Genomic DNA, 15,383 nt, shown 5'->3' with positions numbered 1-15,383 from the left:
TTTTTTCAAAAAAATTACATTTAGTTGAACTTTGTCATTTTTTAAGCATTTCCTGAATAGATGGTACTTATTTTTTGTAATCAACTCCTCTTACAGCATTTATTTGACATTCTTCAGACCTTGAACAGCTGTTATGGAAGCATTGTAAATGTGCATGTGTCTTTTCAGAAGTGATCAGGCATTCTTTGAAAAATTTACATGTGCATGGTGAAGTTGAACATAGTCATTTTTTTAAGCATGGTACGTTATGTAACCAACTCAGCTTTTACTTAACATTTTCCAGACCCTGTACATTATAGATGTTTTAAAAACATTGAAGATATTCATGTAACATTTTAAAAATGCTTCTCTTTTTTTTTTCTCTCTCTTTTTTGTTGTTGAAAAATTCTACCTTTAATTTGTCATTTTCCCAGTATATGTTTCTACTGTTGTTCCTATGATAGAGAACATATTTTACAAGAACCCGGTCATTTCTGTTTTTGAATAAAAAAATTTTAATTAGTATTTTTGAATATGTTAATTACTTGATATGTCATTGTTCTTGAAATTATATTAATTGAATTGTTATTGTGTTTTTGTTTTGTAATGACAGTTTATATAGCATCCCTTAATTTCGAGCAGACAGTGCCAGAAGTGTGCCGCAAGTTTGCCGCAAACTGTGTGCCAGAAGTCTGCAGCAAGAGTGTGCCGCAAGTTTGCCGCAAACTGTGTGCCAGAGGAAAAATTTGCATACGAAAAGTATACTTGCGGCAAATATGCCGCACACTGTGTGCCAGAAGTGTGTAGCAAGTGTGTGCCGCAAGTTTGCTGCAAACTGTGTGCCAGAGGAAAATTTGCATACGAAAAGTATACTTGCGGCAAATATGCCGCACACTGTGTGCCAGAAGTGTGCAGCAAGTGTGTGCCGCAAGTTTGCTGCAAACTGTGTGCCAGAGGAAAATTTGCATACGAAAAGTATACTTGCGGCAAATATGCCGCACACTGCCAGAAGTGTGCAGCAAGTGTGTGCCGCAACTGTGCCACAAACTGTGTGCCAGAGGAAAAATTTGCATACGAAAAGTATACTTGCGGCAAATGTGCCGCAACTAGTTGCGGCAAACTTGCCGCAAATGCGCTGCAAATTTGCAGCAACTGTGTGCCAGAGGGCTTATATTTTGGTAAGGGTAATGCAGTTTTGTCGAATATGTCATGTTTAACTTCATTTAAAAACAATCAACGTTCTAGGCGACAGAAAACAGTAGGAGGATTATGGAGGGTGATATTGAAGCATTTTCAGAAATTCCTGGTCCTAATGGAGATAAAATGTAGATTTACGGCAATTTTGATGTAGAAAACTGCTTTAAAAGAATTTCTGAAATCTAAAATCCCGAGGACTTGGCAATAAAACGAGAAAAGCAGAACCAACATCTTTCGACGTATTTCAACGACTTCTAGATGCTAAACAGATGGGAAACGGTAAAAAAAAAACTTACTTTAGTATAAGGTAACATTCCCTAAGCAAAGAAATAGCAGCATCAGATTTGTAAACATTCCCGTTCATACGATGACACCACGTAAACAAAGTTCTACAACTCTTACAAATTATATGAAATAATGAAAACGGGCGAGTTTGGTAAAAAGAAATAAAAATAATTCACTTATTTCCAATTTTATTATTAATTAGCAAGCCCCTAGGAGCTGCTTAATAGTATATACATGTACATGAACAACACAGGGATAGATATGACGAGTTTCTCAGCCAAGCAGTTCAGTTAATTGAAACGTCCAGATTCTAGACTAAGGGAATGCAATGTCCATAATTAATCATCCAATTATCCTGACCAGCAATGGAATAACGCTACAAAACCCAGACTTTAGCATGTTTCACAATGCCAATAGTACTGGAAACATAACCATTAAAGTAAACTCACTGAAGGAATGAAATAGTCAAATATCGTTGTACAGTATACCATGTATTTATGTTTGGGTCAATACCCCCCCCCCCCACCAATTTTTAAAAAAATGTTTATCAACTTGTTGTGTTTTAGGTATATGATATAAACAATATCACACTCTAATGTTGATCTCGGACCGGGGATTGCCCCTCAAGTGATCTCGGGGCCAATCCCAGGTCCGAGATCAACATTAGAGTGTGATATTCTATTCGTCCCCGTTCTTCGATCTCGGGGCATAAAAATACTCAAGGCCATGAACTGCAACACTTCACTCCGGCATACTTTTCATGAAGTTCTTCAGGAAATAAGATGACACAAAGCATCACATTTCATATCCTCAAGTCTCTTCAAAAATGAAATTCATTTCTTAAATAGCATGATGGAATATTTGTACGACATGCCTTTTTTTACCTGTATGGTTTTGTACACCTGTCCAGCTCGCCTGTCGAACACGGCTACAGTTTTATCCTCACTTCCTGTCACGACATATTTGTCGTCTGCTGCCAGACACAATACAGGTCGACGGTGATATCGCTTTCTGTGAACCTCTTTATCACGGGGATCAATGACATATACATGTCGATCATACCCTGCCGCAAATATCTGATTGGCTTCAAAATGAATTCCAAGAAGTGCTGATTTGCATCTGGTAAAAAGATGACTCTAAATTAAAGATTTACATGTTGATATTTAAGGTATAACTATTTTGAGTTGTTGGTGCAGTGAAACCTGTCTAATCCCACAAGTCATTGCATTCGCAGCTGAGTTAAGGCTATCCGAGAAAAATCACAGTGCTGTTATAAATTTACCTCTGTGCACTTCGCACCATATGACGTCACAATGAAAAAGTACGTCACAGCGTACATGTTCTGATAGTTGTATCGCGGGGAAAATGTCATAATATTTTGTCGTTATTTACTACTGTTATCAAGTGATAATCTGTATATGTGAAAATATATCTTGTCAAATGAATATATATATAATATATATATTATTCCTTTATGATATCAAATCATTCTCCATTTTTAAGATAAAGTATGCACGAAGGTGATATTCATGTTATATTGTGACCTTGAAATCGCCCCTAATCTGAATGACTGATGCGTTTAAAAATTCCCTCATGTTCATAAATTATCTCATACTACAGAAACTGCGGCAAAGTTCAGGTTCATCTGCTACAAAAAACAATATGATTTTTTCTGCTGTATAATCTAGATATATTTATGCGTTTGAAAAGTGCGGGGAGCAATTTCTGTCTTTTATATTAACGGTATGATATATAAACAAATGTGGACAACCCCGGTAATTCGCTGATGACTGTTGATATGTTGTTAAATTACAGCATGGTTAGTTCGAGTATGCAATTGCTTCCAACACTTTTCATGTTAAGGATTTTTATTTTTTTCTGAGTATATCAATAAAAATTCAGCTGGTTACTCGCATGAAACTGAACTTTTGTTCACAAGTAGGGCCTCTTGCTGTTTTCCAAAAATGAAGTGTTACGTGATATTTAAGTGACGTCACAGGAAATTACCATGAGGGGAATTTACGGTAGCTCAATCACAGTCAACATATGGGTAGTATCGTTTTGGTGTTTAACCGTAACAAGTGTAATGATACCTGTGAATTTGAGTTGCAATTTCACCCCATGATTATTGTGCATTTAACTATGGAAGCCCTTAACCTAGATGAGCTGGAGACAATTTTTTGTCGGAATACATAATGTGCTGGAATAAACAGTGTAAAGACAATAAAAATAAGAAATTGAGAATGAAAATAAAGGTTGGAATGTCCAGTGAAACAGATTACACAGGTGTCGGTTTGGGCAGTTTTTACTGTATTATAGTTATACAACAATGAAATATGGGTAATTTGCATAATCATTGAAACCAGTCACGTAGAAAATGCCTCATATTCCACTGTTTTTATATCTCCCAAATACAAGCAAACTAAACATTAATTTCTAATATTTATATCTTAATAGCAATTTAACTAAAATGTTTCTTTTTTCAAATAAACACTTTTTATGTCCACTTGAAATGTTCATTGTTCTTATTGAGTCTGCTACTCTGCATGCTTCTACTTAAATTAACAATTGCTTACACTGAAATATCTGTTACATTGAAGTTCAACTAAATCCCCAGTAACATTATTTATATGGGTCCACATCGGTTATATTGAACTTTGGATATAGTGAACAATTCAGGTTGGTCCCCTGAATTTCAGTACATCCGTAGTAGACTGTGCAATGAAACAGCACAGGTTTATTACTAACAAAATATTCAATGGGAAAAGGTAAACTACCTGTATGTTCAATGGGTTAAAGGGAAATGGACACGATTTGAGGTGAAAATTTGATTTTTAATCTTTAGAATGCTTATCAAAGGTATTACTAATGATCAGCAAAAATTTGAATGTCAGTAGTCAAGGTGCATGGGAGATACAGAGGTCACAAGTCCTTGTTATGTAAACAAGGCTCATGTCATGTTTTTGTTTACATAGGTTTAATAAAGTAGTAAAAGTTTCGTTTAAAGCAGATTTTTTTCAATTCATAAGTGAATTCTCAACACAATTAAATAGTTTCTAGTGCTTGGCACATTTCATTTTCTTTTAAACATGCTTTTTTCTGTTAAACATTCTAATGTAAACAAAAACATGGCACGAGCCTTGTTTACATAACAAAGAATTGCCAGTGCTGTATCTCACTTATAACTCAACAACTGATACTCAAATTTTGGTTGACCATTAGAAATACCTTTAGTTAAGCAATGTAAACAAAAATGATGGAAAAATAAAATTCAAAAATTTACAGCTCAAATCGTGGTCATGCCCCTTTAAAGTAAACTACCTGTATGTTCAATGGGTTAAGGTAAACTACCTGTATGTTCAATGGGTTAAGGTAAACTACCTGTATGTTCAATGGGTTAAGGTAAACTAACTGTATGTTTGCTTCACAGCCTCCGGAGAATAACTTACTTGTACTTGGCTCGTTCAGTGACTCCATTATCCAGGTCCCACATTTTGATGTACGTGTCCCAGGACCCTGAGCACAGTGTGTTATCATGAGAGGCCAAACACCATATCCAGCCCTGTGTAAAATAGTTTGCACTCGTCAGTATGAATTCTAATTCACCAAGATAAGGCTTAAACTCATCAAAAATATCTGTAGCACAATTACATGTAATTATCTAATTGTTTCATGATCTTTTACACTGGTTCTTACTTTGTGTGCTTTGGCATCAGAGTAAATTTTCATGGATTTCACACTGGCTGGATCATCTGGATTATATTTAGTCAAGTCTAATATATTAAGATATCGGTCTCTAGATCCGGAGGCTAAAATGGTCCCATTCTACAAATTCAAAGTCATAAACAGGCTTGTAAACATTCTGAATATCATGCATACAGCAATATTTTTGATGTATGAAAAAAAAAATTCATTTACATAATTTGATATAGGCCCTCCCAACCAGGAGGTTATAAAATTTCTAATACATACTCTGCACTCCAACCCATACCCAGTACTCCACACCATACTCAGTACTCCACACCATACCCAGTACTACACACCATACTCAGTACTCCACACCATACCCAGTACTACACACCATACTCAGTACTCCAACTCATACCCAGTACTCCAAACCATACTCAGTACTCCACACCATACCCAGTACTCCACACCATACCCAGTACTACACACCATATCCAGTACTACACACCATACTCAGTACTCCACACCATACCCAGTACTCCACACCATACTCAGTACTCCACACCATACCCAGTACTCCACACCATACCCAGTACTACACAACATACCCAGTACTCCACACCATACTCAGTACTTCACACCATACTCAGTACTCCACACCATACCCAGTACTCCACACCATACCCAGTACTCCACACCATACCCAGTACTACACACCATACCCAGTACTCCAACTCATACCCAGTACTCCACACCATACTCAGTACTCCACACCATACCCAGTACTCCACACCATACTCAGTACTCCACACCATAATCAGTACTCCACACCATACCCAGTACTCCATACCATACCCAGTACTACACACCATACTCAGTACTCCACACCATACCCAGTACTACACACCATACCCAGTACTCCAACTCATACCCAGTACTCCACACCATAACCAGTACTCCACACCATACCCAGTACTCCACACCATACCCAGTACTCCACACCATATCCAGTACTCCACACCATACCCAGTACTCCATACCATACCCAGTACTACACACCATACTCAGTACTCCACACCATACCCAGTACTACACACCATACCCAGTACTCCAACTCATACCCAGTACTCCACACCATAACCAGTACTCCACACCATACCCAGTACTCCACACCATACCCAGTACTCCACACCATATCCAGTACTCCACACCATACCCAGTACTCCACAACATACCCAGTACTACACACCATACTCAGTACTCCACACCATACCCAGTACTACACACCATACCCAGTACTCCAACTCATACTCAGTACTCCACACCATACCCAGTACTCCACACCATACCCAGTACTCCACACCATATCCAGTACTCCACACCATACCCAGTACTCCACACCATACTCAGTACTCCACACCATACCCAATACTCCACACCATACCCAGTGCTACACACCATATCCAGTACTACACACCATACTCAGTACTACACACCATATCCAGTACTACACACCATACTCAGTACTCCACTCCATACCCAGTACTTCACACCATACCCAGTACTCCACACCATACCCAGTACTCCACACCATACTCAGTACTCCACACCATACCCAGTACTACACACCATATCCAGTACTACACACCATACTCAGTACTCCACACCATACCCAGTACTCCACACCATACTCAGTACTCCACACCATACCAAGTACTCCACACCATACCCAGTACTACACAACATACCCAGTACTCCACACCATACTCAGTACTTCACACCATAACCAGTACTCCACACCATACCCAGTACTACACAACATACCCAGTACTACACACCATACTCAGTACTCCACACCATACCCAGTACTACACACCATACCCAGTACTACACACCATACCCAGTACTCCAACTCATACCCAGTACTCCACACCATACTCAGTACTCCACACCATACCCAGTACTCCACACCATACTCAGTACTCCACACCATACTCAGTACTCCACACCATACCCAGTACTCCACACCATACCCAGTACTACACACCATACTCAGTACTCCACACCATACCCAATACTACACACCATACCCAGTACTCCAACTCATACCCAGTACTCCACACCATACTCAGTACTCCACACCATACCCAGTACTCCACACCATACCCAGTACTCCACACCATATCCAGTACTCCACACCATACCCAGTACTCGACAACATACCCAGTACTACACACCATACTCAGTACTCCACACCATACCCAGTACTACACACCATACCCAGTACTCCAACTCATACTCAGTACTCCACACCATACCCAGTACTCCACACCATATCCAGTACTCCACACCATACCCAGTACTCCAACTCATACCCAGTACTCCACACCATACTCAGTACTCCACACCATACCCAATACTCCACACCATACCCAGTACTACACACCATATCCAGTACTACACACCATACTCAGTACTACACACCATATCCAGTACTTCACACCATAACCAGTACTCCACACCATACCCAGTACTTCACACCATAACCAGTACTCCACACCATACCCAGTACTACACAACATACCCAGTACTACACACCATACTCATTACTCCACACCATACCCAGTACTCCACAACATACCCTGTACTTCACACCATACTCTAATTCTTGTTTAACTCTTGAGTATGAGTATGGCTTCAGAACACAGATTATGGATTTGAGAATGAAGTAAGTTCTCCAAACATTTTATAACCTCCAGGCCAGATACTTGTGGCATAATCTACATTACAACAAAATCGGTGTTCCTACATTCATGAGATGAACAGCATCCACGGGGGCAAATATGGCCTCCCTGAACATGAAGTGGTGACAGGTTTCGTCAGGACTGCTCCACACTCTGTGCGACTCCTCCCGTGCAACACAGGCATCCATCCAACTGAAATTCTCCTCTGGAAAAAAAGTGGAATTTTTCGTATTTTGAACAAAAACCACCACAACCATCCTCATCCTTGCTGCATGCTATAGACATGGTACCTGTGTTAATATGTATGCATTCTCACATTACTAAACTATGTGTATTTTCTGCTTTTTGGAATGCTAAATATGTTGAACAATGGAAATTCAAAAGAAGTATATCCCTTAAGCACTGTCAATGTCCAAAGAATCTTATTTCATCTAACTTACCATACACAGGTGGGTATGGTTTGGGCCATCTTTTGCTGATGCGAGTTTTCCAGTAAATATCACTGACAAATAAGTCCTGAAAACTTCTGCAAACTTCACTCAAAGTGTGCACAAGAAATTTAGCATCCAAAAAATTGCAGATGTACATTAATAGTTCCAGAGGCAGCTTGTCCAGTGTGAGAGGCTCCTCTGTGTACAGTACGTCATCAATCTGAAGGTCCGTGATGTCCACACCGTCCTCAATGGAGATCGAATCCGACGGGGGATATTTATTCTTTTCATTCTTACTGGGTCCGTCTTTGCTCTCTTCCATTGTACACGTACTCCTGAAGTTCAAATAGACAACTATAACATATGCAAGCACAAAACTAGTTTTCAATCAATGATAAATCTTTTAAGATAACTTAATTTGCATTGAGAACAGATCAGGCACTAAAGCTCAAATAGTGTTAGGATAACAGCCTTGAAACTGTATTTTTCTAATTATTCCATTTGAAAGTGATCATTTCCTTTCATCCAGAAACTATTTGCCTCCTGTCATCTTACTTTCCATCAGCTTCATTTTCAGAGCTGAGCGTATTCACTGTAAAATTCTCAAAGGCAAAACTGAGGCAGATTTATAAAAATATACCAGTATTTCTTTCTGTTAAAATTACTTATCTATACTGGTACACTTAATGTAGACTTTCTGTAGTCTAGATATATATTTGTTTTGCAATGTAAGGGATATGTCTAATGTGTCTAAAGAACCTGGGAACATTAGTAGATTCAGCTTCACTGTGATATATACAGGTGTCAGCTTCACTGTGATATATACAGGTGTCAGCTTCACTGTGATATATACAGGTGTCAGTTTCAATGTGATATATACAGATGTCAGCTTCACTGTGATATATACAGGTGTCAGCTTCACTGTGATATATACAGGTGTCAGCTTCACTGTGATATATACAGGTGTCAGCTTCAGCTTCATTGTGATATATACAGGTGTCAGCTTCATTGTGATATATACAGGTGTCAGCTTCACTGTGATATATACAGATGTCAGCTTCACTGTGATATATACAGGTGTCAGCTTCACTGTGATATATACAGGTGTCAGATAAACAATATCAGATCCTCCCTATCTAACCAAGGTAAACATGGAAAAAGGAAAGTAACCAACAATGCAAAACCCTAACATCAGTCATCATAGGAGAGGAACAAGCAAATAATAGAACATTGTAATATTTTACAGCAAAGGGGCGGTGTTTATAACAACCTCAGGAGTCGGCAATTTTATTAATAAAATGAAATAAGTGAGAAACGGGCAGGAAGCCATAGACAAAAGAGTTTCGCCAGCATAATGAGGCTCGCAAAGCCCGTACAAGTAGCAATCGAGAATCGCAAAGCTCACAAGTAACGATCGAGACTCGAAAAGCTCACTTGTAGCAAGCCTCACTGGTAGGATTCATGCCTGTTTCTCTTTTTTTTCACTTTTTTTTTGTTGTTGATAAAATTGCCAACTCCTGTGCAACAGTTACACACCCGGAACTTTGTAAATCTACCATTTAGCATTCTGATGTTTGAAGATCAGCATAACAATGACAAGATGATATAACCAGTGGTAAGCAAAACGGTTATCTACTCTACATCACAGATGACTCAGCCATTGAGAAAATTCGGCATGATTCTTTGGGTCGTGATTCTTTGGTAACTTTATGCTGTGAAATACTCACTTGCAATCTCTGGTCTTCGCAAATTTTTTCGGAGAGAGCAATAGTTCTGCAGCTGACATTAATGTGCAGTGTAAAGTTTTTAACTGATTGACAATTTGGAATTTGTTGAGTCACGTTTACTTAAATTTCTGCATTAATCATGTTTATTTCAAACATGTGCTATGTGGACATTTACTTCTTCCGTAAACAATGTCACATTGCGTCAAAAAGTAGTGTAGAAAATCTATTTTTCATTCATTGTAAAATAACCTTTCATTCATAGGTATGACAATCAATATAATTTTAAGCAATACTCAAAAATTATCAAATCTTTTTTTAAAAAACCAATATTTGATATAAAAAGCACGGTATATTTTCGCGCATTGATATTGATGACAGCTGCATCTAAAACCAGCAAGAAGAATGTACACATTTCTTTGTTCATAAATACGTACATGCATTTGTTTCAAATATCTACAGTATATATATGAGATAATCACTAGTCATAAAATAATTCTGCTGTTTAGATTACTTAAATTCTTTAAATTATCAACAACTAATGTTTTTGTTTAAACACACAATTGCTTTTCGGAAATTAGTTCGACCCTACTACCTCAATGATTGCAAAATTAGTCTGCTTCAATATCAGGAATTTTACCGGCGTGTGTATACGACACTTCAACACTGACAACATGTCAATCAAGTTTGCAGCAAACCTTACCATGATGTTCTCCGAACTGCCAACTATGACAGAAAGATATGCTGCTGCAAATGCTGCAGGATTTAAATATGTAGAAACTGCATATCCGTACTTTGAGCCAGTGGGACCCATGAAAGAGGCTAAGGAAAAATCGGGACTGGAGCAAGTTTTAATCAATGGATGGGCAGGTAATATTGCTGTAGTGGTCTGCAGATAATGTTGCTATAGTGGTCTGTAGGTAATGTTGCTTGAGCACTATAATTAATGGTCTGCAGTTAATGTTGCTATAGTGGTCTGCAGTGAATGTTGCTGTAGTGGTCTGCAGTTAATGTTGCTATTTAGTGATCTGCAGTTAATGTTGCTATATAGTGGTCTACAGATAATGTTGCTATAGTGGTCTACAGTTAATGTTGCTATAATGGTCTGCAGTTAATGTTGCTGTAGTGATCTGCAGTTAGTGTTGCTGTATAGAGGTCTACAGTTAATGTTGCTATACAGTGTAGTTGTCTATAATTAATGTTGCTATATAGTGGTCTACAGGTAATGTTGCTGTAGTGGTCTACAGTTGATGGTGCTACATAGTGGTCTACAGTTAATGTTGCTATAGTGGTCTACAGTTAATGTTGCTGTAGTGGTCTGCAGTTAATGATGCTACATAGTGGTCTACAGTTAATGTTGCTATAGTGGTCTACAGTTAATGTTGCTGTAGTGGTCTACAGTTAATGTTGCTATAGTGGTCTACAGTTAATGTTACTATATAGCGGTCTACAGTTAATGTTGCTATATAGTGGTCTACAGTTAATGTTGTTAAATAGTTGTCTTCAGTTAATGTTGCTTGTGGTCAGCAGTTAATGTTGCTATAGTGGTCTACAGTTAATGTTGCTATAGTGGTCTAGATTTAATGATGCTACTTAATGGTCTACAGTTAATGTTGCTATATAGTGGTGTACAGTTAATGTTGCTATAATGGTCTACAGTTAATGATGCTACATAATGGTCTACAGTTAATGTTGCTATATAGTGGTCTACAGTTCATGTTGCTATATAGTGGTCTACAGTTTTGAATATTGCTGTATAGAGGTCTACAGTTAATGTTGCTATAGTTTTCTATAATTAATGTTGCTATAGTGGTCTACAGGTAATGTTGCTATATAGTGGTCTACAGGTAATGTTGCTATAGTGGTCTGCAGGTAATGGTGCTATATAGTGGTCTACAGGTAATGTTGATGTAGTGGTCTACAGTTAATGGTGCTATATAGTGGTCTACAGTTAATGATGCTACATAGTGGTCTACAGTCAATGTTGCTATATAGTGGTCTACAGTTCATGTTGCTGTAGTGGTCAACAGTTCATGTTGCTGTAGTAGTCTACAGTTAATGTTGCTATAGTGGTCTACAGTTAATGTTGCTGTAGTGGTCTACAGTTAATGTTGTTAAATAGTTGTCTTCAGGTAAGGTTGCTTGTGGTCAGCAGTTAATGTTGCTTTAGTGGTCTACAGTTAATGTTGCTATAGTGGTCTACAGTTAATGATGCTACATAATGGTCTAAAGTTAATGTTGCTATATAGTGGTCTACAGTTCATGTTGCTATATAGTGGTCTATAGTTATTGTTGCTATAGTGGTCTACAGCTCATGTTGCTGTAATGGTCAACAGTTAATGTTGCTCTATAGTGGTCTGCAGTTAATGTTGCTGTAGTGGTCTGCAGTTAATGCTGCTCTATAGTGGTCATCAGGCAATGTTGCTTGTGGTCAACAGTTAATGTTGCTATATTTTGGCCAGCAGTTAATGTTGCTGTAGTGATCTGCAGGTAATGTTGCTATAATGGCCTAGTTAATTTTGCTATATAGCAGTCTACAGTTAATATTGCTGTAGTGGTTTACCATTAATTTTGCTATATAGTGGTCTACAGGTAATGCTGCTATATTGGTCAGCAGTTAATGTTGCTGTATAGTGGTCTACAGTTAATGTTGCTATAGTGGTCTACAGTTAATGTTGCTATAGTCGTCTACATTTGATGCTGCTATAGTGGTCTGCAGTAAATGTTGTTGTAGTGATCTACAGTTAATGCTGCTATAGTGGTCAACAGGTAATGTTGTTATATAATGGTCTGCATTTAATGTTGCTATAGTTGTCTAAAGTTAATGCTGCTATAGTGGTGTATAGGTAATGTTACTATAGTGGTCTACAGTTAATGTTACTATAGTGGTTTACAGTAAATGTTGCTATATAGTGGTCTACAGTTAATGCTACTATAGTGGTCTACAGTTAATGTAGCTATATAGTGGTCTACAGATAATGTTGCTATATAGTGGTCTACAGTTAATGCTACTATAGTGGTCTACAGTTAATGTAGCTATATAGTGGTCTGCAGTAAATGTTGCTACATAGTGGTCTACAGATAATGTTGCTTTATAATGGTCTACAGTTAATGCTACTACAGTGGTCTACAGTTAATGACTTAATGTTGCTATATAGTGGTCTGCAGTAAATTTTGCTATATAGTGGTCTGCAGTTAATGTTGCTATATAGTGGTCTACAGATAATGTTGCTATAGTGGTCTACAGTTAATGCTACTATAGTGGTCTGCAGTAATTGTTGTTGTAGTGATCTACAGTTAATGCTGCTATAGTGGTCAACAGGTAATGTTGTTATATAGTGGTATGCAGTTAATGTTACTATAGCGGCTTAGTTAATGTTGCTATATAGTGGTCTGCAGTAAATGTTGCTATATAGTGGTCTACACATAATGTTGCTATAGTGGTCTACAGTTAATGTTGCTATATAGTGGTCTACAGTTAATGTTGCTATATAGTGGTCTTCAGTTAATGTTACTATAGTGGTCTACAGTTAATGCTGCTGTAGTGGTCTACAGTGAATGTTGCTATATAGTGGTATGCAGTTAATGTTACTATAGCGGCTTAGTTAATGTTGCTATATAGTGGTCTGCAGTAAATGTTGCTATATAGTGGTCTACACATAATGTTGCTATAGTGGTCTACAGTTAATGTTGCTATATAGTGGTCTACAGTTAATGTTGCTATATAGTGGTCTTCAGTTAATGTTACTATAGTGGTCTACAGTTAATGCTGCTGTAGTGGTCTGCAGTAATTGTTGCTGTAGTGGTCTGCAGTAATTGTTGCTGTAGTGGTCTGCAGTTAATGTTACTATAGTGGCTTAGTTAATGTTGCTATATAGTGGTCTGTAGTAAATGTTGCTATATAGTGGTCTACAGATAATGTTGCTATAGTGATCTACAGTTAATGTTGCTATATAGTGGTCTACAGTTAATGTTACTATAGTGGTCTACAGTTAATGTTGCTATATAGTGGTCTACAGTTAATGTTGCTGTAGTGGTCTACAGTTAATGTTACTATAGTGGCCTAGTTAATGTTGCTAAATAGTGGTCTACAGTTAATGTTGCTATATAGTGGTCTGCAGTTAATGTTACTATAGTGGTCTAAAGTTAATGTTGCTGTAGTGGTCTACAGTTAATGTTGCTATATAGTGGTCTACAGTTAATGTCACTATATAGTGGTCTACAGGTAATGTTGCTATATAGTGGTCTACAGTTAATGTTGCTATTTAGTGGTCTACAGATAATGTTGCTATATAGTGGTCTACAGTTAATGTTACTATAGTGGTCTACAGTTAATGTTGCTATTTAGTGGTCTACAGTTAATGTTGCTATATAGTGGTCTACAGTTAATGTCACTATATAGTGGTCTGCAGTAATTGTTGCTGTAGTGATCTACAGTTAATGTTGCTATATAGGGGTCTATAGTTAATGTTGCTATATTTGTCTATAATTAATGTTGCTATAGTTAATGTTGCTATATAGTGGTCTGCAGTAAATGTTGCTATATAGTGGTCTACAGTTAATGTTGCTATATAGTAATTTGCAGTTAATGTTGCTGTATTTATATAAAATGGGATTCATTCTGTACAGCTGGGACAAGGAGAGATACTGGATATAGTGGTTGATCACTGATTAGGAAGTTGCTCATCTTTCATTCAGGGATAATATTGTTACTGTCATACTGCCAGTGTACATGTAATTTACAAACTGCCGTTATTGTAGAGAGTGTACTGTATACAGTATGCCATTACAGACTCCCTGAAGTTTATATAAAAGTTCACAAATATAGTGTTATATACCAGACATTCTAAAACCAAAGGGTGCTGTTTTTTCACGATGTCGATAAGGCTATATTTACTAACTTACTGATAAAATTCCTATGATGTCATGTTCCATTTAACAACACTGTTCTGTTAAAGATAATTGTTTGCTTAAGTTCAATATTTACATATATCTTCATATAGGAACTTACCATTTTATCACAAAGCAGCTTGCTATATGTGAAAAGTTATTTGGAGCATAAAAATATATTCTTTTAAGCTCACCTTAGCTGAAAGCTCGAGTGAGCTTTTCTTATCACATTTTGTTTGGCATCTGTCCATCTGTCTGTTCCTAAACTTTAACATTTTCAACTTCTTCTCCAGAACCACAGAGCTAATTTCAATCAAACTTGCCACAAATCAAGGATTCAAGTTTGTTAAAAAGAAGTGACATACCCTTTTTGAAATGGAGATAAAATGAAAATTTTGTGGCATCTTTTAAAAATCCTCTCAAGATCACCACTGGGCAACTTTCAA

The 15,383-nt window shown here is 37.5% G+C and overlaps 1 protein-coding gene and 1 pseudogene across 1 annotated transcript in view; one reads left to right on the top strand and one right to left on the bottom strand.

The window, feature by feature from the left end:
• Positions 1 to 10,232, bottom strand: part of LOC125669475 (uncharacterized) — a 41,143-nt pseudogene extending 30,911 nt beyond the window's left edge.
• Positions 10,233 to 10,617: 385 nt separating this feature from the next.
• The window catches only part of LOC125669476 (tRNA:m(4)X modification enzyme TRM13 homolog), a 56,758-nt gene continuing 51,992 nt past the window's right edge, over positions 10,618 to 15,383 (top strand). Inside the window, exon 1 of the mRNA XM_048904007.2 lies at positions 10,618 to 10,917. Within this exon, the coding sequence (XP_048759964.2) occupies positions 10,647 to 10,917 (271 nt within the window). The 5' untranslated portion in view covers positions 10,618 to 10,646. The remainder of the gene's footprint in view (positions 10,918 to 15,383) is intronic.

Source organism: Ostrea edulis, chromosome 4, assembly GCF_947568905.1.
Source record: "Ostrea edulis chromosome 4, xbOstEdul1.1, whole genome shotgun sequence".
NCBI lineage: Eukaryota > Metazoa > Mollusca > Bivalvia > Ostreida > Ostreidae > Ostrea > Ostrea edulis.
The sequence above is the reverse complement of the archived record's forward strand: the minus strand, read 5'-3'. Positions and strand labels throughout refer to the sequence as shown.